This window comes from Aquila chrysaetos, chromosome 1 (genome assembly GCF_900496995.4).
Source record: "Aquila chrysaetos chrysaetos chromosome 1, bAquChr1.4, whole genome shotgun sequence".
Taxonomy (NCBI): Eukaryota; Metazoa; Chordata; class Aves; order Accipitriformes; family Accipitridae; genus Aquila; species Aquila chrysaetos.
Genome location: NC_044004.1, coordinates 17,549,888 through 17,576,075, shown reverse-complemented (window position 1 = coordinate 17,576,075; position 26,188 = coordinate 17,549,888). Strand labels below are relative to the sequence as shown.

Here is a 26,188-nt window from a genome sequence, read left to right as displayed (position 1 = left end):
CGGCCTCATCGGCCGGCGCCGCGCGGGGCGGAGCCGGGGCCGGGGCCGGGGCCGGGGCCGGGACGGAGGGCGGCCCGTAGGAAGAGTTTGCAAGCCGGGGTCTTCAGGGCCGCCAGGTGGTCTTGCGTTGTTTACGTGCGTGTGAGACTTTGTACCGCAAGGAATGGGGGGCGACTGGGTGTCAGGGTGGGGTTTTGCCCTCTTGTGGTATGGTCTGGATAAGTATTGGGACGTGCTGCTGAGGATGAAACAACTTCTCGGGTGGGCTTAAACACAGACTTTAAAAACCAGTCCTGGTATGCATGCGGTATCTTTAATTTGCATATTGAAGATTAAAATGTAAATGGCTAATGAAAAAATAAAGTTTTATTGCAAATGCAAAGACAACAAATTGACATTACTTTCAATGTAGGATGGTGGTTTACTTGTGTAATATCACCGTGTCTGTCTAGGAAGTTGATTAGGTTCTAAGAGAAAGCAGTAACAATCCCAGACTGAAATTTAAAAAAAAAAAAAAAAATGTGGTAAGTGAAAATAGGAGGCCAATGAGAATGACTGTGGTTATATTTTACCATGAAAATTCACACCAGAATATTGGGTCATCAGTGTAATGTCAGAAGTAGATTTATGCTTCTCTAGCAAAAGCACTGTATGGAAAAGAACTGTTTGGAGTTTGCTGCCATTTATTCTGGCATCAGTATGAAGAGCCAGAGTTTCAGTGGCACTGAACATGCACTGGATTTTGATGTCAAGTGATCCTTTTTTTCTTTTTTGGGGGGGTGGGTGGTGTCAGAAGTATGAAACATAGATTATAAGTAATTCGCTTTTATATGTGAGAGTCTGACATCTCACAACACTAAACAATTAGTTTGCTTTTGCATACATCTGTAACTGAACTTGCACTGTTGCATCAGCAGAACATGACGAAGAAGGGTAGCTGGGCTTATTCTCTAACAGTATATTGCAGTTCCCACCTAACCGCTTTTTCCATTACATGGTACAGAGAGAAATAACATGTTTTATTAAGGACAGCGGCACTCAGGAGTCAATGACTGAGGGAAATTGCATCCATTTTGATTTGTCCTGTAAAACTACATTCTTTAACATTAAATCATAACATTATTTAAAGAATCAAAGTCGTAACTAGTTTTTAGCTTCATTTATTTTTGAGAGGCTCTTAGAGTCAATAGTTTCTTAGTTCTTTGAAGAATAGCTCCATAGCTTCTCTATGTCCTGCATGGAGCTTCTATATATTCTGCATGTACAAATTAAGTGGGTATTTTCAGGGTATATGAAGTTGTCTTTAATTTTATGAAAAGACAGGATTTGACCCATAATCACTTCAAAGTTCTGGGCAGATATTGCTCATAAATGTTCTCATTTGGGATTTCAAATCTTCCAAAGTAAAAAGTACCCCCAAAGAAGTCTTCACTTCCACATGTCGAGCATGCGTATGATCAGATACACTATGTGAAATATATCTAAAATGAAAATGTGTAAATAAAGTAGATCACACTTATATCAAGTCCCACATTTTTTGAAAGTATTTTGTGACATACAAAGGAAAGCTGAAAAGGTCTAAGTGGTAGACTTACCTATTGTTAACCTTAAGGTGTGCTTTGTAATTGTATGTCTTAACTATGTGTGATTGCATTTAATCTTTTTTCCCAGACAGAATTTTGCAGGGCAAATATTCTATGCATTGTCCCATCAGCGTGTCTTGGCAGTGCTTAAACTGAGACAACCTGTGCAACTGAAAGGTTAGTTTAGCCTTGCATCTGTTTAGTTTAGTTTAATTCATGCATGGTAATACCTCTGTCCACTCTAAAGTGAACTAAAAATACTATTTTCTCAAAAGTCACAAAACAGTCATTGGGTGATAATGTTATTTGGTCATTCAACTCATGCAGCTACAATATCCCACAATAATACTTCATACATCTGCTGTGAGAAATCTTCTTTTGGACTATTACTGCAGAGTATGGTTCATTGTTGAGTAGATTCAAAACAAGAAATTAAAAAGCTCATCAGCCCAGCTATCCCTTTAATTTTATTTATACAGTGTACTCTAATGGTTCTTTCAGAGCTACTGTGACCTATCTAGGAATCCAGTCCAACAAATCTTTAATCCTGTCCTTACCTAAGTAGTCCCACAGCTCTTACTCAATAGCTAGTGTTTTGGGGAAGTTTTGGGGGGCATTAAGCAGTTCATTAGCAGTATGAAAAATGTGTTCTAATAAATACATATTAGTACTACTGAAAAGCATTTCTGAAACAATTGGTCTGTATGGAGGATTTTAAAATCTGCTTCCTTTTCACTTCCTAAGGAGAATTATATTTAGTAAAGGCTAAGTTACGTGTTACAATATAATTCTTTCTGTACAACAACTATGTCTAAATTATATGTTCATAGAACAATTATAAATGACAAATTTTTAATTTTCTAATTACTTGTGTAATTATACTGCAGTTTAAGGTTGTCTATTTCAGAGCCACTCAGAATTTTCTGGGAGGCGAAGGTGGTGGTACCACAGAGGCCTCTGTGGACAGTTTTCTGGACAGTGCTGTGCTGTTACCATCTAAGGCACCTTCATAGACTGGGTTGGTTTGCTGCCTGTCCATGTACGGGGTATCGCACCATCTTCCTGGGGTCACAGCCCAGAGGCTGAGTGAAAGCACCAGTAAAATTAGAAGAACAATGAAATAAGCGGGTGGTATAAATTAGGAATCACCTTTTCTGCCTTATTGAGTCTCCTTTATGCTAGAATCGTACCAGTGCTCTAGACTCATCAAAACTTTCCAGCTGCCTCTTAAATTGTCATGGGACTTTAAAAAAAAATTTAGTGCTCCTAAAAAAAAAGTGGCTAACACTGTCTTGAAGAAGACAGATTATTAGGGCCTATTGCAGAAGCACCCTTGCAAATTTCTGCTTCAGTCATAATCCTGCTAAACTTGTAGGGCCAAAACCAGAAATGGTACAGGCTACAGTAACAAACACTGATCATAACATCTGTAGGTTGAGTTTGGCTAATAACATTTCCTCTGAAACTAGGCCACTGACTGGCAAATGTCTGCTGGTCTTGCTGTGTATGTGCTGAAAAGGACATAAATAATTTTCATTTCTTACCTCACACAGACCTTGCACATACACTGCTGAAGCATTTAGTGAACATAGTGAATTGACTCTGCTGTGTAAATTAAGAGTACTTTGAATAGTGTTTTACAACAGCAAAACTGATAAGAATACCAAATGAAAGTAGAATTTACTCCATAAACCATCTGTTTTCATTGGTCTTTAGATGAATATAAAGTAAAAAAAGCATGGAGAATAAGTATTGGGCCAAAGATACTAAACTCATAGGCTTAAGCTGAGTTATAATTCCTTATTTAAATATCTAAATAAGTGGCCTAATCAGCAAACATGTTGAATATCAGCTTATGCTAGCAACTTTCTTTACTGAGTTTTCTGCACACTTCAGTGATAAAACTAGTAATTTGGGTACATAAAATATGGTTTTAGGAACTTCTGAAAATACTTGACCCTTACAACACTATTTTTGTGAAGAGGTCTTTTCAAATAAAAACTAAGGAATTTTTGTGTATCCTGACATGTTCTTAAAACACTTCAAATTCCTTTTCTAAACAAATTACTGTTTTTTTCACAGAGCTTTTCACAAGAGTGGAGTTATACAACCTAGTGGTTTGATGAAAAGTAACTGACTGCAAAATAATTTCTTTAATTCAGATGATAACTTCTTTCATTCATTCAAGTCATTCTCCAGTTATGTGTAGGTTCTATTGCTGAAAGGTTACTACTATGTGTTCACTATAGTAGTCAAATTCTAAAAATGACATTCTTAATGACATATTCTTTTCTCTGAAATATTAATTACTTGTGACCCAAGAACTGGTTGAATGCCTGTGAAAATTATGGTACTTCCTAACAAAGTAACTTTTGCATCCATGTAACCATTTTTATTCTTTTTAACACTGTTTCATCATACATCACTTTTACTTGATTTCAGGTAGACATAAGAATTGACAGGGTTCTGAAGGCAATTAATCTGTCTGTTTTCCAGGTTATCTGAAAGCAATATTATTTAGATTCTGTTTACTTTACTTCCAGAAACTGCAATGAAACCTTCATCTTGCAGCTAGTAATTTTTTTTCATAGTCTACTAGCATCCCATAAACTTTAGTTTTCTCACTTCTTTAGTTTGTGGGGTTTGATAATTTCTGTTTTAAAAACGTTTCACACATACTTAGCCTGTGCTTCCCCTTAACTTTAGCCTCACAGATTATGAAGTTTTCTTTTTCAATGCAGTATAATATCATCAAACATATCTTATATGGCCCTCTCAGCATTTTCCAGCTAATTCTGTGTCGGTAATTGGCAAATGTCCATTCTTTCTATTTTGAAATAACCTTGTAGTGTCAAAGATTTGTGATACACATATTTTCTTTCTAAACAAAGAAGACACTTGGTTTCAATGAAATCGTATTTCACCTTAGTTTTCTAAAGTATCTGAAAATATGAATTTTCTAAAAACTGTGAATATGAGAATAATGTTGATAACACATTGATGTTTTCAGTTGTTGCCAAGTAGTGTTTATACTAAGTCAAGGATTTTTCAGCTTCTCATGCCCAGCAAGAAGGCTGGAGGGGCACAAGAAGTTGGGAGGGGACACAGCCAGGACAGCTGACCCAAACTGGCCAACAGGGATATTCCATACCATGTGACGCCATGCCCAGTATATAAACTGGGGGGAGTTGGCTTGGGGGGGAGAGATCACTGCTCAGGAACTAACTGGGCATTGGTCAGTGAGTGGTGAGCAATTCCATTGTGCATCACTTGTTTTCTATATTCCAATTCTTTTACTATTATTATTGTCATTTTATTATTATCATTATTATTCTCTTCCTTTTTGTCCTATTAAACTGTCTTTATCTCAACCCACAAGTTTTACTTTTTTTCCGCTGATTCTCTCCCCCATCCCACTGGGTGGGGAGCAAGTGAGCGAGCGGCTGCGTGGTACTTAGTTGCTGGCTGGGGTTAAACCACAACAGTCCTTTTTGGCACCCAACATGGGGCCTGAAGGGTTGAGATAATGACAGATCTGACCAGAGCGTGTTAAAATGAATTTGTTATAAGCATTCATTCTATTAGTTTTAATAGTCGCTGGTGACAATGTTGATTTATTGTCTCTTAAGAGTTGTGGCGCTCGTTCTTAGAGTTCTGTTATGTATCACCTCACTTGCTGTATATAGTCCCTGTGCTGCTGCTTATCATCCATGAGAGGTGGATTAAGGTTTTCGGTTTGCTGTACTATGTAACACTGGCTTATGGTATGGTGTATTGGGTTTGCATGGCAAGGTTTTGGTAGTGGGGGAGGTTACAGGGATGTCTTCAGTGCGAAGCTGCCAGAAGCTTCCCCTATGTCCGACAGAGCCAATGCCAGCCGGCTCTAAGACGGACCCACCACTGGCCGAGGCCGAGCCCATCAGCAACAGTGGTAGTGCCTCTGGGATAACATATTTAAGAAGGGAAAAAAGTTGCGGCGGGCACAGAAACGGCAGCCCGAGAGAGGAGTGAGAACATGTAAGAGAAACAGCCCTGCAGACCCCCAGGTCAGTGAAGCAGGAGGGGGAAAGGTGCTCCAGGAGCCGGAACTAGCATGTTCCTGAATGTGTTTCAGGTTCTGTTTAGGTTTAAACAACTATTTAAGAAGATCACCCAGAGATCTGCCCCGAGGCTGGATAATTATGAGTGGCAGGGTGTGTGGGGTAGTATGGACAAGTACCTAGGACAGTGGGCACCTCCAATGTTTTGGAACTTTACCCCTGAACAAGTGCAGAAAAAGTTTTTTATAGAAAACTACTAAAATATTTGGAAAAAATATGCTGTCACCCTGGCAATTCCAGAGAGACACAAATCACTGCAATGTGCTGGGGGGCCTGGCCCATGCCTATCGAGCCCTGTTCAACACTATTCAGTACCCTCAAGGGGAAGAGAAAGTCTCTGGATCTGACAACAAAATGGCAGGTACTGCGGCCACTCCAACCCCGGTGACAGGCACTGCGGTTACTTCCAACTCCTGCAACAGGCACTGCGGTTACTCCAACCCCGGCGAGAGGCACCACAGCGGAACCAGAGAACCAACCCGCACCAGTGTCCGTTGCCCCCATACAGAAGAAGAAATAGACAAAAAAACCAGTTTGCTTAGTGAAGGATGAAGATGAACCAGGGTCATCACGGGAACAGGAGAAAGAGGCAGAACCAGAGGTAATCACCCAATCCCTATCCCTGAGTGAGCTGCGGGATATTGTGAAACAATTTTAGTTGTCGTCCAGATGAGCACATTGTCACCTGGCTGCTCCGATGCTGAGACAGTGGGGCTAGTAGCCTGGAACTGGAGGGTAGGGAAGCCAAGCAGCTGGGATTGCTTTCTAGGGAAGGTGGCATTGACAAGGCAATTGGAAAAGAGACACGAGCCCTCAGCCTCTGGAGGCGACTCCTGACAAGCATGAAGGAAAGGTACCCCTTCAAGGAAGATGTTATACGTCAACCAGGCAAGTGGACCACCATGGAGAGAGGTATCCAGTACCTGAGGGAATTAGCTGTGCTAGAGATGATTTATTATGACCTGGACAATGCACAATTACCCAAAGATCCAGACAAAGTCCAATGCACACAACCCATGTGGGAGAAGTTTGTATTGAGCGCACCATCGTCGTATGCCAACCCATTGGCAGTACTGACCTGGAAAGACGAAGAGGCACTGATGGTGGATGAAATGGCTCACCAACTCCGGCAATGTGAAGAAAATCTCTCTTCCTCCCTAGGAGCCTGCATCTCAGCTGTGGAAAAACTGTCTGAAAAGTCTGAAAAACTGATCAAACTGATTGAAAAGTCATATTCCCCACCTGTACAGACCAGTATCTCAGCTATTAGGAGTGAGCATTCCTCCACTCAGGAGAGAATATAGAAGGTACTTACATCATGGGGTACCCTGTGGCTTTACCTGCGTGACCACAGAAAGGACATGAGGAAGTGGGTGGGATTCAAAACCTACCTCAGCCCTAGATGCATGGATACATGAGTTGTGAGGAAAAACAACCACAAAAAGGGATTCTTCCAGGAAAAATGCAGCTCCAGTTTCCAGACAGAGTAGAAGGGCTGATCTTACTTCTGATCCTCTTGAAGGGACTTCTAAGTCAGTTTTACAAGGAGTAAAAAATACTCTGACCAGGATTAGAGGGGCCTTGCCTCCAGCCAGGTGGAGGACAGGGACAACCAGGTTTATTGGACTGTGTGGATTCGATGGCCTGGGACGTTAGACCCACAGCAGTATAAGGCTCTAGTAGGCACTGGTGCACAGTGTACTCTAATGCCATCAAGTTATAAAGGGGCAGAACCCATCCATATTTCTGGTGTGACAGTGTATCCTGGTTTTGGCTGGGACAGAGCTAATTTTCTTTCTAGTAGCTGGTATAGTGTTATGTCTTGGATTCAGTATGAGAAGAATGTTGATTAACACACTGATGTTTTTCGGTTGCTGCGAAGTAGTGTTTATACTAAGAAGTCAAGGATTCTTCAGCTTCTCATGCCCAGCCAGCAAGAAGGTTGGTGGGGGCACAACAAGTTGGAAGGGGACACAGCCAGGGCAGCTGACCCCAACTGGCCAAAGGGATATTCCACACCACGTGTCCTAGTTTCAGCTGGGATAGAGTTAATTGTCTTCCTAGTAGCTGGTACGGTGCTATGTTTTGAGTTCAGTATGTGAAGAATGTTGATAACACTGATGTTTGCAGTTGTTGCTAAGTAGTGTTTAGTCTAAAGTCAAGGATTTTTCAGCTTCTTGTGCCCAGCCAGCGAGAAAGCTGGAGGATCACAAGAAGTTGGGAGGGGACACAGCCAGGGCAGCTGACCCAAACTGGCCAACGGGGTATTCCATACCGTGTGACGCCATGCCTAGTACATAAACTGGGGGGAGTGGGGATGGAGGATCGCCACTCGGGGACTAGCTGGGTGTCAGTCGGCGGGTGGTGAGCAATTGCACTGCGCATCATTTGTACATTCCAATCCTTTCATTATTGCTGTTGTCATTTTATTAGTGTTATCATTATCATTATTAGTTTCTTCTTTTCTGTTCTATTAAACCGTTCTTATCTCAACCCACGGGTTTTACTTCTTTTCCCGATTTTCTCCCCCATCCCACTGGGTAGGGGGGAGTGAGTGAGCAGCTGCGTGGTGCTTAGTTGCTGACTGGGGTTAAACCACAACACCATGTGATGTCATGCCTAGTACATAAACTGGGGGGAGTTGGTCTGGGAGGGTGGATCGCTGCTCAGGAACTAACTGGGCGTCAGTCAGTGAATGGTGAGCAATTGCATTGTGCATCACTTGTTTTGTATATTCCAATTCTTCTACTATTATTATTGTCATTTAATTATGCTTCCTTTCTGTCCTATTAAACTGTCTTTATCTCAACCCACTAGTTTTACTTTTTTTTCCACGATTTTCTCCCCCATCCCACTGGGTGGGAGGGAAGTGAGTGAGCGGCTGCGTGGTGCTTAGTTGCCAGCTGGGGTTAAAGCACGACACTCACACATGTTAAATGCTGGTATTGTAGACTGACACCTTTACTCCTGTTTACACCAAAATCATCTGTCCAAATCAAAAGCTGAAGAGCCAAGAAGCTGTTTCTATCATGACAGTTCATTTGACCAAAGCAGTTTTGTGTAAATTTTTTAGTACATGATATCTTCTGCTGTAACATTTGCTTCTTCTGTTTTAGTCTTAATTTTAGGGAAATGAATCCCACTAATGGCTATTAGCAGCAAATTTACTGCATGTGCTGTAGCACTTGCCACACAAAGCCAAAAACAGTCTTCAAACCGTTCTTCTAAGATGACGAATTGAAAGACGTTTTCCCGAAAATTGGCAATTCTTTCTGTGAGGTGATGAAGTTTCACAGCAGCCATAAAGCTGGTGACTGCAAGTACTATAAATCCACCTGCAACAAAATGGAAGAAGTATTCACCGTTGTTGTCAAAACAAGACAGACATTTTGGCTGTGCTTCAGGTGGCTTATTGAATACAACAATGAGCATTATACAGAGTAGGGATAGACTTAGGCATGGCTTAAACACCTTCAAAATGCTCATTCTTTATTGTATGGCCAGACATCATACCAGTGCTTGTAATAAAGCCTTTTTATCAGTGATACAGAGCCTAAAGACTGGCATTCATAGCTCCTGTAAAAAGCTGACTAGACACAATAAGCCGAGATGCCACCTGACAGTTCTGTTTTGATAGATGAGAATTCACTGCTAACTTCATTTTATTCACAAGTATTTAAGTTGAGGAGATATTTAGTAAGGCAAGAGAAGGAACTTTTAACATTTTGTATGAATATGACCTGGTGAAAAATACTGGTAAATTATTTTACCTGCAAGGAAGTTCCAAAGGCATACTCCTGCTGGACCTTTAATTGCCCGGTAAGGAACTTTTATTGCGTTAAGAATGCAGAATCCAAAACTGACCAGAGAAAAGAAAATGGCCACACAGAGGAACATTATAATCATCACGTGCAGGCCTGTATTCAGCTTTTTCACCATGTGTGGGAAAACTGTCAAGAAAAAAACCAAACATCTATTCAGTGTGTATTTTTTCTTGACAAAAGTAAACATCACACTGTACTGGTGCTACAAACTTAAATTATACTTAAACAAGAGGTGATCGATTCAGATTATTACACGCATCTTAGTTCATGACGCTTTATTTGTCACTACATCAGACAAACCAGGGATATTCTACTACAGGAATAATCCTTTACACAGGGTCTGTGAGTAAGGATTCAGGCTTACGTCCTGTTTTATTTATCCAGTTGTGTTAATGTCTTTATCTCTGCTGCTGTATCATCTGCTGCATTCTTTTCTGTCTCTTTTTCATCTCTGCTCTTCATCCCAAACTCCTTTTTTTGAGCTTTCCATTCCTGTCCCATGCTTTTAATCTCATCCCTTTAAAGTCTGATAGTCCCAGTTTCCTTGTCCAGCCCCTTGCTGCCTAAAGTAGTATGACTGCTTTCTGTGTTTATTTTCTCATGTTATTCTTCTTTCTCTCTCTTCCTCTCTCTAATACTGGCTCCAGTGAGATCTACTCTGATTTCATACTTCCTAATCCCACAGGTTTCCACTTTCAGATTCCCTTCTTGGTTTCTCATCTAGTGTTTATGGCACCTTTATGCTCTTCTGGGTATCTGGCAGCATTTTAGTTACATTTGTAGGAAGCTTGTGAAGTATTGCAGTCGGGTGGGCTTTAGGTGGAGCGCTCCCGTGTTCTGCTATAGCCATGACCTCTTCCTCAGCAGCCTGTCGCTCACCTGTCTCTAAAGAACGGTTACTTTCTTGTTTTTGTCTTCATAGGTGGAGTTACTTTGCTGGAGGGCCAGATTGGCTAGCAGCAGGGAAGTGTGGAGCACCTGAGTATTCAGTTTATCCTGCAGCCCTTTAGTAACAGAATCAGAAGAAATGTGAGTAGGGAATTATAGGTGACATGCTAACTGGCAGGAAAGAGAGAAGCTAATCGAGAGAAACCTTAAAATACAAGCTGATTAAGAAAAAACCTTCAGGTAGTGTAGCACTGCATGCTCATACATGTTTTGAAGACCTAACTGCCTAATTACTAAAAAGAAGGCACCTTATATTATAAACAAATAAATAGATTGCTTCCTATGCTGCGTAACTGAAAAAAAATCCAAACAGGCCGCATAGAAAGTAGGCAGCAATAATTAGTAGATGTCACAGTGAATATCAGGTGTACAATTTGGTCATCACGAAATGACAGAATTCTAGTAGATTATGTGGAAAATGTCATACTGTACAAATTCCATACAAAAATTCATTATTCGATAGTTCTTCTTTTTTCAGTAGCTCATTCTGTGGTTGTAGTTAGGCCTGCTGTACATGGGAGCTACAGAAGAGACTCTGACAAGAAGAAGAAAGGAATGCAGTAAATGAGAATCAGAAGTATGTATGAGAAATGGGAAGCCAGAAACTGGCTTGCTTTCTTACCGGAAAATAACGGGCAGTGTAACAACAACGCAAATGGAATTTACCCTTCTTACAAACCAGCATAGTTTTTAGAGTGATTGTAAGGATTCTTTTGCCTCTTTTCTGAGGCTCTCAGCCAAGTCCCAAAGACACGACCAGTGAGCCTGGCTTAGTAGGCAGAAATAAGAATCCTCAGGAAGGATATTGCCATGGAGGCTCCTGACACATTCCAGCTGTGTTTGCTATACACCAGCAAAATGCCTGACTTTCCTAGCTCGTTCTCAGGGCTTGATTCAGTTGTCAAAACATAAGCATCTTATGCCAATTTCGATGCCTTAGGGCTACCACAACAGCCATGTGGGTCTACCATACATGCCGCACTATGTATGGGACACCTTCAGAAGCAGCAGCTGGAGGCCAGGTGATACACCTTGGGGAGTCTAAGATAGCACTGGACACCTATTATGGCAATTGAATCATGCTGTCACTGTCCCAGTTAAAAGAGAATGTGCCAGCTGTAAGCCTACTCTAGTGAATGTTAACAGAGTGAATGGCGATGTACTAATAACCATATATCATTGTGATTTGGAATTCCAAAGTTTTGGAGCTACTGCAGTACTGCAGCATATGAGGTGCTGCCTGTGCAGTCCATTTACGCTAACAGATTCCCCAAGAAAAGTCTCCCATATCTTGCTCTGCAGTAAGTTCAGAAAGCTTGGAGATTAAGGGGGACATTCAAAGCAAAAAAAGTCAGGTCAGACCTAGAATGCCCAGAAGTCCTGCTGACCATTGTGCAAAAGCATTTAACAGCTTTGTATATTACCGTGATACCATTTTGAAACCAGTATTGTGAAAGTAGCAAACCCGACAGAGCTATTAAAATACTTCAAAGGGAAAATCTCTGGGACACTTGTTACCTAAAGGCATGGTTGTGCCCACTGCACTTAATGACCCAATTTTACAGTTCTAACAGGGAGAATTCTTACTAGCTTCAGCGAGAGCTTTCTTTGTCTAAGGAGTATAGGATCACATCCTCCAAATGCTTACCGATGCAGTCCAGAGTGATGGTGGAACATTTGGCCTTCCTCTCAGGTTACACAGTAATTAATCAGAAAGTTTATTAAAGAGTCCAGAAAGTTGTACAGAGATTTAAAGGAGCTGGCTACTTTTTTCCTCATTCTCTCTGGCAGGATAGGGTGAAAGAACTGGGACTGTATTTCTGAATGCCCTGAAGAGGAGCAGAGCAGAGGTGGAAGAGCTTTGACCTGATGGCCTGTCTGCCAGCCATTCAAACTCACTAGACAAAGCATTTGAGCATGACTGCTATGTCCATGTCATGAAGCTGCATCTGCAGTCAGAGTTTGAGCAAGACTTGGTTATTGTAAAAGCTATCAGTCCAAATTCATCACATCTTAACAACTGGTCATGCTGATCTAAGTTGAGGTGGCTCTGGTTCTCTTCTCCATTCCCTGTGAAGTCCCACAGTCCTGCCTTCCTTTGAGTTTTTATAGTGGTGCTCGTGCAGTTGTGTAGTCAGCCATGATCCTATGGGAAACTAATTTTTTTTTTTGGTAGGTTAATTTTTTGGCCAGCTTAACTTAACTTCCTGAACTATCTCATCACAGCAACTACCAGAGCCATTGCAAAGGATGGGGCAGGACAGCATTGCTGTGGGCCAGGGATAGAGTGAGCCTGCAGCAGCTTTGACTCGTATTGGTTTAAGTTGCAGTGGATCTGCACACTGAACTAAAAATCTTCAATGCAAAGTATCATTTTCACTACAGCACAGGATGTGTGAAAACTGGAAATCATCCAAAGTACAGATCAACATCTGAGTGCTTTTGAGACCTCAAGAAAATCTTTTACGTTAAAAGGAATACATTTGTAAGAGTTTCTACATTTTTAAGAGTTCAGCAATTTTTTCTCTCCAAAGTTACCAGAAAAGAAGGTAAAAATTTCTCCAACATGTTAATAAAGTTAGAAGTATCTGCTATGGCAGACATCTGCATTAGGACAGCTAGAGAAATACAGAAATGTGGACAGCTACGTAAATCTCTACTTCTTAAAGGAAAAAAGAAAGGAGGAGGTCAACAGAGAAGGCAAGGACAGAGAGGCACAGAGAGATTGCAGAGCAACATGTGGCTTAGGAAAAAGCCAGTCAAGGGGAAAGTAAGATTTACAGGGTCATCTCCAAATGACTTTCACTCCCTTCACAAGACTAAAAGAAAACCCTCAAACTAGCCCTAGGGATTTTTTTTTTCCCATCTTGACTCCAGGATGACTGGAAGAAAACAGCTAGCCTGAAATGATAGAGACTTACATTCACACTCAGATCCCAAACCATAAAGGCCACAAATATAAATTTAATAATAATAATTTGTATTCTGTAAGTTCTGTAAACAAGAATAGAGTGCTTTTAAAGTTGAAGTAGACATTAGGCTAAAGATTCAACGAAAATTGTACTTACTTGTGAATTTGGAACGCCGCCCGCCCAACCCACACTGGCGTATTTTGCCGCCCCGAAAGAGTCCGTAGTAAATTTCCCCGATGAACTTGACCAGCTCTGGATCTGTGGCATTGACCAGATCAGCTCCTGTTTTGCAGAGGATCTTTCCAGTCATCCACTTTGGGGTCCCCATTGCAACAACAATCAAGATAGAAGACACAAAACTTATTAGGGAAGCCAAGGCAAATAAAGTCTTTTTAAAACAGCCAGGCATCCTAGTGGTCAAGGAATCAGCTCCAAGGCCTCTCTGCAGCAATCAGGCACGCTTCCCATTTTTTCTCATGCCCTGAAATCCACAGATGAATAGCAGGCATTTCAAAATACATCTCATTGTATTTTGAAGCTCCAGAAATTAATCAGTACGGTTAAAAATCAAGTCCAAAACCACATTTTGCAGCGACAACATCCTGAAGCGGTCGCAAGCAACAGCTTCATTACACTGCGGTGATGCTTGTTTCTGCAGAAGGCAATCCTATACCTACCGCCCGGCTTATGTTTCATCAGAGGTTTAATTGTCCTCAAATGACATGAAGTTCTTTACTGTGGCCTCACGGGAAGAAAATGAGGAGCAGAGTCCAGTTTTTCAGATTATTAAAAGCGCGGGTAAAGAGCCGCGTGCGAGGGGCAAGGCATTAAAACGGCACCGTTTGCCCGCAGCATTCCGCGGGCGCCTCAGCCGCGGTGAGCTGCCTTCTCTCGGCGCCTGCTCCCACCCCGCCTCCAAGCGCCGCTGCGGCCACAGCTCCCAGCACCGTCCGTTCGCCTCGGCGCGGTGCCCTCCCATCCCTGAGCGCGGTGACTGAGGGACGTAGGCGATGTTTGACCACGCCGAGGTCTCACGTACGCATCTTCCGAGTTCAAACGGGACGCACGCAGCCCCTTGCCGCGCGGGAGGCCCGGCCGTAGGTGCCGTGCCAGCGGCGGAGCGCGGGCGCTCGGGGACTGAAGCGAGCGGCGTAATTTAAGCTACAGGTGCGATCCCGGAGTACTAAAGAAAACCGGCCCTAGCTGCCCTCGCTTCTACGGTTACTGCTACTCAAGACCCGCAGGGATCTTTACAACCACTGATTAATGAATGAATCCTGGCAGCGTCCCCGGGAGGCAGGTAACGCGGTCCGCCGCTGGAGCTCAGGCCGGCTCGGGAGGGGAGGGGAGGGGAGGGAGGGAGGGTGCCTGCCCGCCCAACACGGGCACGCCGGCGGCGGCTTTCGCCCCGGGCCGGGCGCAGGCGCCGAGGGCGCGGGGGAGCCGCGGGTGGAGGAGTTCCTGAGGTGAAAGTCTCGCGGCGGCGCCCCGTGAGCCCCGGCGGGCGGGCGGGCGCTCAGACGAAGCACCGCCATTTCTCCTTCCCCCGGCACCGGCACGGCCCCCCGGAAGGCAGCGGCAGGACCGGCCCTCCCGCCCCTCGCCCGCCCCTCGCAGGGGGCAGCCCGCATGCGCCGGCGGGGCCGGGCGGCCAGGCCAGACGACGGGAGAGGGAGGCAGCGCCGGAGCTGGAGCTGGAGCGGGGCGGGCAGCGGGCATGGCCGCGGCGGGCAGGGTGCTGGTGTACGGGGGCAGAGGGGCGCTGGGGTCCCAGTGCGTGCGGTACTTCAGGTCCAGGAACTGGGTAAGCGCCGGGCCGGGGGCGGGGGGCGGCGAGGGGGGGACCCCCGCCGAGGGGAGCGCTGCCTCCCCGCCGGGACGCCGCCCGCGCCGCGGGGCAGCGTGAGGCGGGTCGGAGAGCGGGCCGCTAACGCGCCGTTCCTCTCGCCGCGGCAGTGGGTGGCCAGCATCGACCTGGCGGAGAACGAGGACGCCAGCGCCAACGTGGTGGTGGGGGCGACCGAGTCCTTCCCCGAGCAGGCCGAGCAGGTGGGTCAGCGCCGGGCTGCGGGGCGGCCCGGCCCGGCCCTCCCCTCCCCGGGCGAGGCCGTGGAAGCGGGACACCCAGCCTCTCTCCCGTCGCGTTTTCCTCCGTTCGCCCGTTGCCCGCCGCTGTAGTAGCAGCAGTGGGGAAGGCGGCGGCGGGGGGGGGGGTCCGGTTTCGGGCAAGAAGCGGCCGCTGTGGGGCTAAGGAGCTCGGCCGGTGGCGGTCCTGCCGCAGTGCCGTCAGCCCGAAGATCCTAGCTTCTGCTCGTCGCTGCTGCTTGCCTTTTTTTTTTTTTTTTTTTTTTAATTTCCCTTTAACCGCATAAGTGCGTGCATGAATGTGCAGAAAGAGCTTGATCTGGGAGTTTTGGAGGTTGAGCACGTAAGGGGGTTTTGCATTATTTTTCTCTTAGTGACTTGAAAAGCCGTAGACTTTTCAGATGAGTATAATGAAGATGGATTAGGGCACTTTAAAATGCAACACCTCTTTCTAATGTCCTAACTCTTACATGTGTCGTGTGTAGGTAGATGGTATACTCGGAGCACGCAAACCCTAAGGCCTGATGGGATCCCTAGAGAATGCACTAGTTTCCACAGAGGTAGATACAGGAGAATCCAAGCCAGCCTAAAAACCGCTTTGCCTTATTCTCAAGAGATGGGATTTAATTTTTTTAATTTTAACTTTTGAACCTATTTCTGTTACTGATAAACTGAATTACTAGCCAATATGTTTTCCTTACATCTGTGCAACTCTTAAGGCTTTTAAAGAGTAATATAGAATGTTTGCAACGTATTTTTCAATGCTGAACCTTTGTGAAAACCGGTAGATTTTTTTCCTTTTGTTGAGAGATGGATTGTTTGCTTTTCACTTTGGCAGAGAAGATTCATAGCCAACAAATTCATTACCAACTGTTAAGTCTTATAATTGAAAGATAAGAAGATATTGGATATTTAAAAGTATGCCACCTCAAATTTAGGGGCCAGACTCAAACTGATGGTTGTGGTCTAGATGGAAGCAATAACGTGGCTAATCTTTAGTTGTTCATTTCTTGTACTGTCATCAAAAGTGACACCAGTAGTCCTGTTCAGACCTGGAGTTGCATTTCCCGTATTAAACAGCACCATAATACCCACAGAACCACCTGTCAAAAAGTAAGTCACAATTAAAAATTTTTGTTAATGATGTAGGTAAGGGTCAGATCTCTCAGTCCTGCTCAAATCGGTTATTTCAGTGACATCACGCACTGTATGGTCTGACTTTTATCTATAGTTATTTTTCAACACAATTATTTTGTTTCGAGTTCATAGAACATAAATGTTAATTTTCTGCAGCTGTTTAAATTGCTATGTGTTGTGTTACTCGGCTACGTAACTGGAAAAAAGTAACTTTTAAGGCAGTCTTGATATTTACTCCTTTAGCTTATCAGTCCAGTGTTTTCAGCATGTTTTTGTTTGGTGTATTGAAGGTGACAACAGAGGTTGGAAAACTTCTTGGTGAAGAAAAGGTGGATGCGATCTTGTGTGTAGCAGGAGGATGGGCTGGAGGCAGCGCCAAAGCTAAATGTAAGCCTTTGGTACATGCATGCTAGTGAACATGTGAATGAATCCTTAAAAATCATGGTAATAAAGATATTTGAGGTCCTCTTTCTTCCTGAGTCCAGAAGAGGACATAAGCATGAAAGTACAAAATAGCTCAGTCACAATGCTTCTTAGCGCTTCTCTGAATTTTTGCTGTCCGTTAAATTTGCACAGTGCTTAGTATTCTCAGTAATACTTTCTGATGCACCAATTTTCATCAGAAAAATCTTTATGAAGGAGTTCAGCATTATTATCTATGAAGTAACTTTTGCCAATGTTCCCTGTGTCAGGCAAGTTATGTAAGACAGTGGCTGGGCAGAAACATCAATGTTGTTTCCTAATTCATTGCTTTATGCATAAAACCTCAGTTGCCTCCTGCAATGTTCTGAGCTATTACTGTGCAATACATTATTGGAAGGAGCTGTCTAATGACCTGAGATCACGCTACAGAAAAAAGCCTTCAGTTTAAAAAAAGCATGTAATATAATAAAAAATATAATGTAATATTCAGAACGAAATTTTGTACTTTACCCACTAGTGTAGAGATACAAGAAAAAAATATCGACTTGTTTTCTGTCTGAAGCAAATCTGGTAAAATGTGTCCTTTTCTGGCCCCCCTTCCAGTTTGGACATTACAGGCAAAGATTTCTTTTTAAAGAGAGATGGTGTGGGAAGGCATATACACTTACACCACAGTTGCATTATATTTGATTGTTATTAGTATGCACTGTATTTTAAATAAGGTAATTTATCATAACCATGATTTATAGTAAAGTTATTGGTAGGCTAGCAGGACATCTTGGGATAGGTGGTCGGCTTATGTCACAGAGTTATTTAGGCTTCTTCCATATTGTGTTATGGAAATGGTTCTTTCTGAATACTAAAGTCTTTTACATGGCTAGTTGGTTTTTTTTTTTTTCTTTTCCCATGCAGATACTGATAATAAAAAACAATGATGAGAGTTCAGATTTTGATTTTATTTGAAGTTCTGGTGTACCTCCCCCAGTAGGCTGCCTTACCAGAGGTTGCACTCCAGTACGTAGGGGCACTGGAATGCACACTTGGTACAGTGCAGATGCATGCATCTTTGATATTCCATACTAGTGTACTACTGTCAAGCAGACAGATTGTTTCTTGGTTTATGAAGTAATCTGGTGATAAGAAATACTTTTTTGTTCAACTCCTTTATCTCTTGGAGTTTTCTGTCTGCATACTAATGGACTGTAGCTCTTTTGCAGCCAGTGAGGAAGTTACAGAAAGAGATCGTGCTACTGCAAGGTGCGATGAGGCTAATGTGAGAGTTTGGAGATCCTTGACATAGATTGAAGCAACGCCTACAGGAGTTTCAAGAACTTGGAAATATTTGAACCATTAATGGAGAGCTAATGGAACTATCTTGTGTTTATTTTTTTTATTTCTGGTAATGAGAAAGCAGATAATTGCCTAGAATATATGCTGTAAAGCTGGGACTCAGAGCCCAAAGAGAAGGGAGATACAGAAGACATAAATTAATATGCTACCCAGTGTGGAAGTAGAAAATGGTAGAAAGCATGTTTTCACAGTCCTGTCACATAGTGCTGTTGCACTCAGTGTGACAGTAAGGAAGTTAGAAGTTGTCATTCTTATAGTTAATTTCACTAATTCTCTTCCTCATCAGCTTTATATAAAAACTGTGATCTGATGTGGAAGCAGAGCGTTTGGACATCGACTATTTCCAGCCACCTAGCCACAAAACATCTGAAACAAGGAGGCCTCTTGACTTTGACAGGAGCTCAAGCTGCTTTATCTGGAACCCCAGGTAAAATGCAATGCGTGATAACTGCTGGGACATCAACAGTTACAGCTATCTGTTAGTCTCAGCATTGTTGTTTGTAAAGCAACAGTTTCACTCCCCAATTTCTTGACATCTAGTACAAGTGGAAAATTGCTGCTGAAACACTTAAGGGAAGTGTAATTTTACAGGTAGCAGTACTGCAGCTCTTGAAGCTGGAGTGCAAACAGAATCAGTATTTAAATATTTGACATGCATTGGTGAAATGTACTTGGCTAATAAATCATACAGTAAAAAAAAGTTTGGAAAATAACGAAGAATAGAAGCACACAGCAAGCTGTAAGTACAGTGCTTAAATAAAGTTAAATCTTCTATTTGTGTTCCGAAAGGCAGAGTCCTTGATTGCCCAATTTTTCCATTAGTGATGACTTAGCCGATTCTGTTAATTATGCTTGTCCTGTTTATGTTCTGATTCCAGTCTGCCTTTGCTTCAGACATAGATAAGCTTGTTGACCTTTGGCTTTGCCCTCCGCTATTTAATACAAACTTTACTGAGTTTTTTCATCTCGCTCCTCGCCATGTTGGTCCGCATGGAGGAAGAAATCTGGGAGCAATTTAAAATTTAAAAAAAACCAAAGCACTGACAAACAAGCCCACAGGCAGGGAGAGGCTTTTGAGACAAATACTCTTATTTCCCAATCTTTTATTAGTGTGACTTCAACAATATTTTGATGAGACATAGATACTAAAATTTATGAATATTCATGAAAGCTGTGTCTAAAACTGTTCAGGAAAAATATGCTATAGTTTCTATTTAATTATTTTACCTTCTGTGTTTACAGCTGCATCTGGCATAGTCCAAAGATAAAAGGCTTATGTTATGGGAATAAGCAGATGAATAATTTACTGTGTACTACTGACTGACCATATACAAATGAAAAATGTGAACTGTGGCAAACTTTCATGTTTTATGTTTCGGTGGTTTTGGGAGGTAGGGACCACAACACAGGAATCAAAGTGATTTGCATTCATGTTTTGAACTAGCTGGTTTCAAAGAGTCTGACTTTTTCTAAAAAAACACAGCAGTGCTTTGGGCAAACACATGCAACTTATTAACTTCAGGAAGAATTGGGAAAGAGTTGTTACTCAACTTTTGCAAATATGACTTGTTAGGCTTGTTACTACCAGCCATTACAGAAGGAATCATCTTTTTCTTGTTTGCTGTTAGTGTGACTTTTTTTTTTTTTCTTCCCTATGTGAAAATGTTGACTGACATAATGCAAATTGAAGAATACTGGAAGTTTATATAAAAGTTACAGAAACAGTCTGACAGTGGCTAAGAAATGTAGAAGCATGAAAAGGTTTAAGAAGACTTGGAATGTTTGGTTTAGACAAGACAAGAGGGGAATACGATAGAGATGCAAATGGTTTTTATTGTAACAATAAAATAAGTTAGCTACTGCTGCCCATGATTCCTCCTAATAAAAATGGATGTTATACAATATGTCTACTTGAATATAATGGAAACACTTCTACAATGCAAAATTACCTTTAACTTTGATACAAAATCCTTCCTCAGGAACATTGGAAAGCGGCTGAGTAGTTATATAGATGGCTAGAAAGGCATCCAGCTGTAGGAGACAAAATACGTTGATGTTTTCATATGTGCTTCATCTGTGTCTAGGCTGCTTGGCAGATATATAACATGAGACATCTTAGACCTATGGGACCCTGATTGTACCTGACCAGTGTGCCTTATGCTCTCATTCCTGTTGCTTTTACACTGCTAACTACTGTCTGCCTAGAAAGCAACAGTGTTTAGGAAGAAGTTTGCTTTACCTGTAGGTTATTTAGTAATTTCCTACCATGAGGGGTGGTTTTGTAGTTTTTGCCAAAGGGGCTGTCAGACTTGGGATGCTGACAAAGTGAACTACAGTTCCGGAGAGAAGTGAGCTGTATCTGTGTGAGTCCAAACCTGCAAATACCTTAGTCATATGATTAAAATTAATGGACAATTTCCTTACTAAAGTCTATAAGCATCTTCACTTACCCTGTTAGATTTGCGAGGTTAGCCCTGTAGGTCCCATCCTTCAGGGTACATTTGGGTACACTAACTAAATGTACTAAACTCGGTAAGCTGCTCATTTCTATAGTGCTGGGTAAATTGAGTTCTGTGATAGTTCCTGAATGTCTAGTAAGAGCTTTTTGTTTTTTCTTTTTTCCTTTTTTTAATACGTATGTTTTGATAATGTTTTAAAAGTCTGATTCTGTTCTGGTTGTGGTAAGTGGTCTTAATATTCATCAAACAATCTGAGTTTCTGTCATACTAATGATGATATCAAGAGCTGTTTTGATTGTGCTCTAATTTGCCTGTTTTTAATTGTTAGGGATGATTGGCTATGGCATGGCCAAAGGAGCAGTGCATCAGCTTTGTCAGAGTTTAGCTGGTGCCAATAGTGGCTTGCCATCTGGTTCTGCTGCTGTTGCCATTTTACCGTAAGTGGTTGCATAGTTGCCTCTGCCTGTCTTGTTTTATTTAATTACTGCTGTAACCTGGGGTCACATGGATATGCTTGCGATGTCCTGTTCACAGTACACAAACAGCTTCTCAGACCTATGTACAGTTTCACAGAGAAATGAGACATCTTGAATGTATCAACAAAATCATTTTTAGGGTGACTTGCATATCATTAAGTTCTTTTCTTGTCCTTTCCTTTGCAAAACAGTAGTGGATGTTAGGATTAAAATTTGATTCACTTTTAACCAGTTTAACCGTAGCCATTCATTAATGTGTGATTCCCCCCCCCCCCCCCCCCCCCCCCCAGTATAGAGAGAACTCTGAAAATGAGATGAGCTATTCAGCACAGTTTTACTGGGCTGTGTGATAATAGTAAAGCAAAGGATTAGTTTACAAGTTTTGACTAGGTTAAAGAAGCTTCTTCATAAGGTGCTGCATATCTATGCTTGATCAGTAAAATGAGGTCACTTTAAGGACCTGTGAAAAGAAAAAGTTTAGCTTTTGTTTGCCTCTCACAGCTTTCTTTTTGATGAGGAAAGCTAGAAAAAGGTGGATGGCCTAGTAGGTCTTCACTATGTGTAAATTTATCAATTCTGCTACAAAAACAAAGTATTTTTCTTGCCAGGTCTATATCTAGTTCAGGACCCAAAACTTAAGACTAAAGAGTTCTGTACAGGAATTTGGAATGCTGCCTGAGTTCTCCCTGCTTTGTTTTCCTCATACACATGCTCTTATGCGCACTTCTTTAGGTCAGAGACCAACGGCATTAAAAGTGTTTGAATAATTGACACCACCTTCTACAGAGCTTTACAGACAGGCAGACACCAAGATCACCGGACTTCTGGGCATTCTGTGCTTGCATAGTTCTTATGCAAAACTTTGGTTTTGAGTGAATTTTTGAGAGAGTAATTACACCTTGGATTGTCAACAGCATCTCGGTGAGGGAGTTGTGAAAAGTTCACCCCTTAATATCATTGTATGTAGTGTAAATATGTATCATCAAAGTCAAAACTTCCTATGCTTGTGCACTTAATTTCTGCATTTGCAGCTGGCATGAGGCTAGTTGAAAGCATGGATGTAGTGCATATGTGCTGTGCAGTACATGTGAACAAACGTATTACTGCCATTCCCTGTCTGCACGAGATAGCCCACAGCTCCCTTCCAGTCCAAGTGATTGCCCTAATGGGCTGGATGTCATCAGTGAGCCAGGAAGGTGAGGGGTTATGGGTTGGAGCCTTTGATACACATTGAAACTGATGGTTATATGCTGTTAACACGTGTAGAGGATGCAAGGGAAATCCATACCACGTGGTATAAAAGTCAAGCATATGTTACGGCAATGAATAGAAGCAGGTAGCGCTCATCAGAAATATGATGTGTAAATAAAAGGCTTATCTTTTTTAATCACAGGGTTACCTTAGATACACCAGCAAACAGGAAGTCAATGCCTGACGCAGATTTCAGCTCCTGGACACCCTTAGAATTCATTGCTGAGTGAGTATCCGTGTGATAATTAAGCAATTCCTCACTGTCTCTCTTGCTTGCTGCATCTCACTGCATGTTCTTTCTAAATAGCCATCTTGGATTTGGGTGTGTTTTTTCCTCTGTCATCTCCTCATTGTGTATGTTTCTAAATTGTGTTGGGTTTATTGCACAGGCTTCTTAACTGGAGAAAATGAGCCCAACTCTGTCAACCTCAGCATCTGTATGCCAGTTATTCTGACACGGGAGATAGCCTTAAGCAGTTGGAAGCCAGAGAATCTCATAAAGCCTGTAGACAAATTAAATTGCAGACAGCAGAGGCAGGAGACAGTAGTCTGGCCTAAAGGTGGACTGCAAATAGGCATGTAAACTTTCGTGGGATTTTTTTTCTTTTAAACACTCTTTACTGCCCAGTCTATGGTGTGTTAGTTCACTTCTGTCAGCTGGCAAAATTTCTGCTCTTGTTTAGAAAAATTTAGTCAAGATTTTTTAATTTTTCATCATCCACAAAGGCTTGTTCAGAATGATGTTGCAAAATGCTGAAACTTCAACTGTAGCTTATGTAACAGCAGGCTGAGATTATAAGTCTTACTGTTTCTCATTCCTCTCAGTCAGAGAGGGTGCAGCGTAAGTACTGCTTTCTGCGATGTGATGGGGAATAGCAAACATGCTGCTGAGGGTGAGCTGTCAAAAGGAAGAAAGTAAGGAGACAACTCTCTTGCCTCTTTGAGGAAAAACAAAGATGAGTCTACGTTCATACATGTAAAGAGCTTACTCTTACACATTTTTGAAGTCTTTTAGAACTGACACTGAAACTGCTTTTACATATCGCTAATTGTTCAGAGAGTAGTTTAGTTCTGACATTAGATTTCTTTTTTTGTGATTTTTTTTTTTTAAGTTGACGTCAGAGTGGGAGGTGGTTTTTGTTGTGAGAAGCCTGTGCAGCTGTTTGATGTGGCTCTTTAAAAGGGCCCCATCAGTTGAATTTAGTTGGCCTAAAAATGTTAAAAAAAAAATAAAATCTTTAATTTATTGTGCTCCAGAGACTGCTTAGCCAGATGTTGTGGTTTTACAAATTCATTTTTTAAATTTTAACTTCTAAGTATTTTTTCCTTATGGGAGAATTAGGTTGATTGGTTAGGTTTGTTTCTTGGGTTCTAATTCCCTAAACTTTAAATCCAGCTTTGAAAACTGAAAATCTCACTGGCTGTGGAAGAAAAACATCCAATGTTGTTAAGTGTTGGTAACATCTGCATCTTGGGAAGGATGCAGAAAATCTTTTCCTGTATGGAATTTTTGGGCACTTGAATTTTGTGCCCTGGAAACCATTGCGTCAGATAGCAGGATGTTCCAACATGGCAGTTGCTATGTCTGCAACATTGGAAGGGTTGATGGACCTGAAGAATATACTGCACATTCTGTATTATATTTTGAGTAAGGAGTTTGTGTTGCATTTTGATAAGGAGTGTTCTGGTGTGCTACCTAGAATGAGTCCATCTTACACAGTGCTATTTTGGATGTCTTAAGGCTTTCTATGCTTCTGCTGAGACCACTTTTGCAGTTAAATATCCAAGTGTTATAATGGCCTGTTGGCAGGCTAATGGGTTTAGCAACTCTTATTTTAGCCATAAATCTGTGTTTCTGATACATACTGTAAAGGCAACTTAAATAGTCTCTCCTTCCCCTTTTCAAATTTTTTTTTTTAACTTGGAAAAAAACTTGCCACTTTGGCTTGCCACTTTGATGTTTTAAACTCCTAGCCTTTTCCTTTGAGATGTTCTGAAAATCCTGTGTGTGCACAGTAAAGCCCTATGGATTTCTGTGGGCCTCTGTTCAGCTCTGAGGGTCCGAATCCAGTGATCACACTGCCAGTTTACAAGGTACATAGAAATCACTAGAGAGGGCAATAGGAAAAGAAGGAAACGGGTTTTTATTTTATGCTTCCTGTCAATATACCTGATAGTAGTGTTTATTTTTTTCCTCCTCCTCACCCTGTTTTATCCATTTATTTTAAAACAGGACCTTTTACGACTGGATAACAGGGAAGAATCGACCAAACTCGGGTAGTCTAATCCAGGTGATAACTACAGGAGGGAAGACTGAACTAGTTGCAGCAGCACATCTTTGATGTCAGTTGCTTAAGACGGTGCAACTTCAGCAAAGGCGAAGCTATGGAAAATCTGTCTGCCAGTATTAATTTGGATGGTCTTCTCTATCCAGTGATTGTAGTTATGTCATTAATGGAACCAGATTTCAAGTAATACTTATGTGCTATCAGTTGTGAACTGTCAGCATTTGTTTACCAACGAGTATCAAGTATTTGTCTCTAAATGAAAGTTGCAGGCTTTAAAGTCTGTAGATGTCCTAATTCTGAGCATTGTATGTCAACTCACCTGTTTTCTCTGAAATGGTAATTGTGCTTTATATATGTGATTACATGACATAATTGTGGTTTGTTTGTTTCTTTTTTCTCTCTCAATGTTTCTGGCAACTTAGTGTGAGTCTTTCAGTAGTCTGTCTGTCTCTTTCTGTCTGAGAATATAACCTTGCCCCTGCATATTATGTTGGCTGTAATTATAGGAAACATTGCAGTCATATATAATCTCCTAGTCTTGTACCATTTTTCTTGTGAATGTCCCACTGTGTAGAGATTACTCACTTGAGAAGGAGTTCCTGATTTGCCTTACAGTTTATAATCTGCTATCAGGCCTACAGCTGTAGGATAAAACAGTTGTTCTGCCAGATGATTAGTATGTCTTTGTGTTAGTCATGATGGTTCTTTACTTTTTTGAAAAAGTACTGTAAAGAAGTACTAGAAAAAGCACACACACGCTTCTATTTGAATATGGAACTTTTTGTGCTAAATAAATGTATATTGTTTTATGTACTGGGCTGTCTCCATCACTGTAATGCAAATATCTGGGTAACATTTTGATCAGTTTAACTGAACTTGCAGTTCAGTTATGGCAAAGGACTTCATTTTTTACTTATTTCCTTCTGATCATGCTGCATAAAATACATTTCTGGTGGTAGAGGTGCAAAAGAGCTGCACAGCAAAAACAGGTGCAAAAGCCTGCACAGAGGCAGGCCTTCAGCTGGAGCAAATGTTTTCTTTAATCCAGCTGCATTACATGGAAATACAGTTTGGTTGCAGAGTGAAAGTATTGCCTATTCTGACCATAGACTTACATGGAACCAGTGCTTTTCATTTTTTTGGAGTATCTTGAAAACAATTGAATATGTGAAGTTGTATGTACATTCTTTCTATGCACTTTCTTTATTAACTTCAGGGTTGTGTTGGGGAAGGATTTACAGGCATGAGTCGGGAAACCTTTCCCTTCTCTCCACTAGGAAAAGCTCATACGTGCCCATGTCAATTTTAACATGGTCAGATGGCTGCATGATTGCCTTTTTTGGTATGACTGT

General features: G+C 41.8%; 2 protein-coding genes across 4 annotated transcripts; one reads left to right on the top strand and one right to left on the bottom strand.

Moving 5' to 3' along the window:
- Positions 1-8,620: 8,620 nt before the first annotated feature.
- On the bottom strand, positions 8,621-14,365 carry CLRN2 (clarin 2). Its single transcript, XM_030026310.1, has 3 exons — positions 13,524-14,365; positions 9,454-9,633; positions 8,621-9,018 (listed from the first exon to the last, which is right to left on the bottom strand). The coding sequence occupies exons 1-3, from the start codon at positions 13,774-13,776 to the stop codon at positions 8,753-8,755; spliced, it is 699 nt and encodes a 232-aa protein (XP_029882170.1). The 5' UTR covers positions 13,777-14,365; the 3' UTR covers positions 8,621-8,752.
- A 92-nt stretch (positions 14,366-14,457) lies between these two features.
- QDPR (quinoid dihydropteridine reductase) lies at positions 14,458-25,649 on the top strand. Of its 3 annotated transcripts, none has more exons than XM_030026296.2 (7): positions 14,458-14,667; positions 15,324-15,416; positions 16,880-16,976; positions 18,649-18,789; positions 21,150-21,258; positions 22,691-22,774; positions 24,782-25,649. In XM_030026296.2, the coding sequence occupies exons 1-7, from the start codon at positions 14,638-14,640 to the stop codon at positions 24,888-24,890; spliced, it is 663 nt and encodes a 220-aa protein (XP_029882156.1). In that variant the 5' UTR covers positions 14,458-14,637; the 3' UTR covers positions 24,891-25,649. The 3 variants fall into 3 exon arrangements, with proteins under 3 accessions (XP_029882156.1, XP_029882137.1, XP_029882147.1); XM_030026277.1 differs by lacking the exon at positions 14,458-14,667 and adding an exon at positions 14,982-15,226 and having other exon boundaries at positions 15,269-15,416; XM_030026287.2 differs by lacking the exon at positions 14,458-14,667 and adding an exon at positions 15,020-15,171.
- Positions 25,650-26,188: the final 539 nt, after the last annotated feature.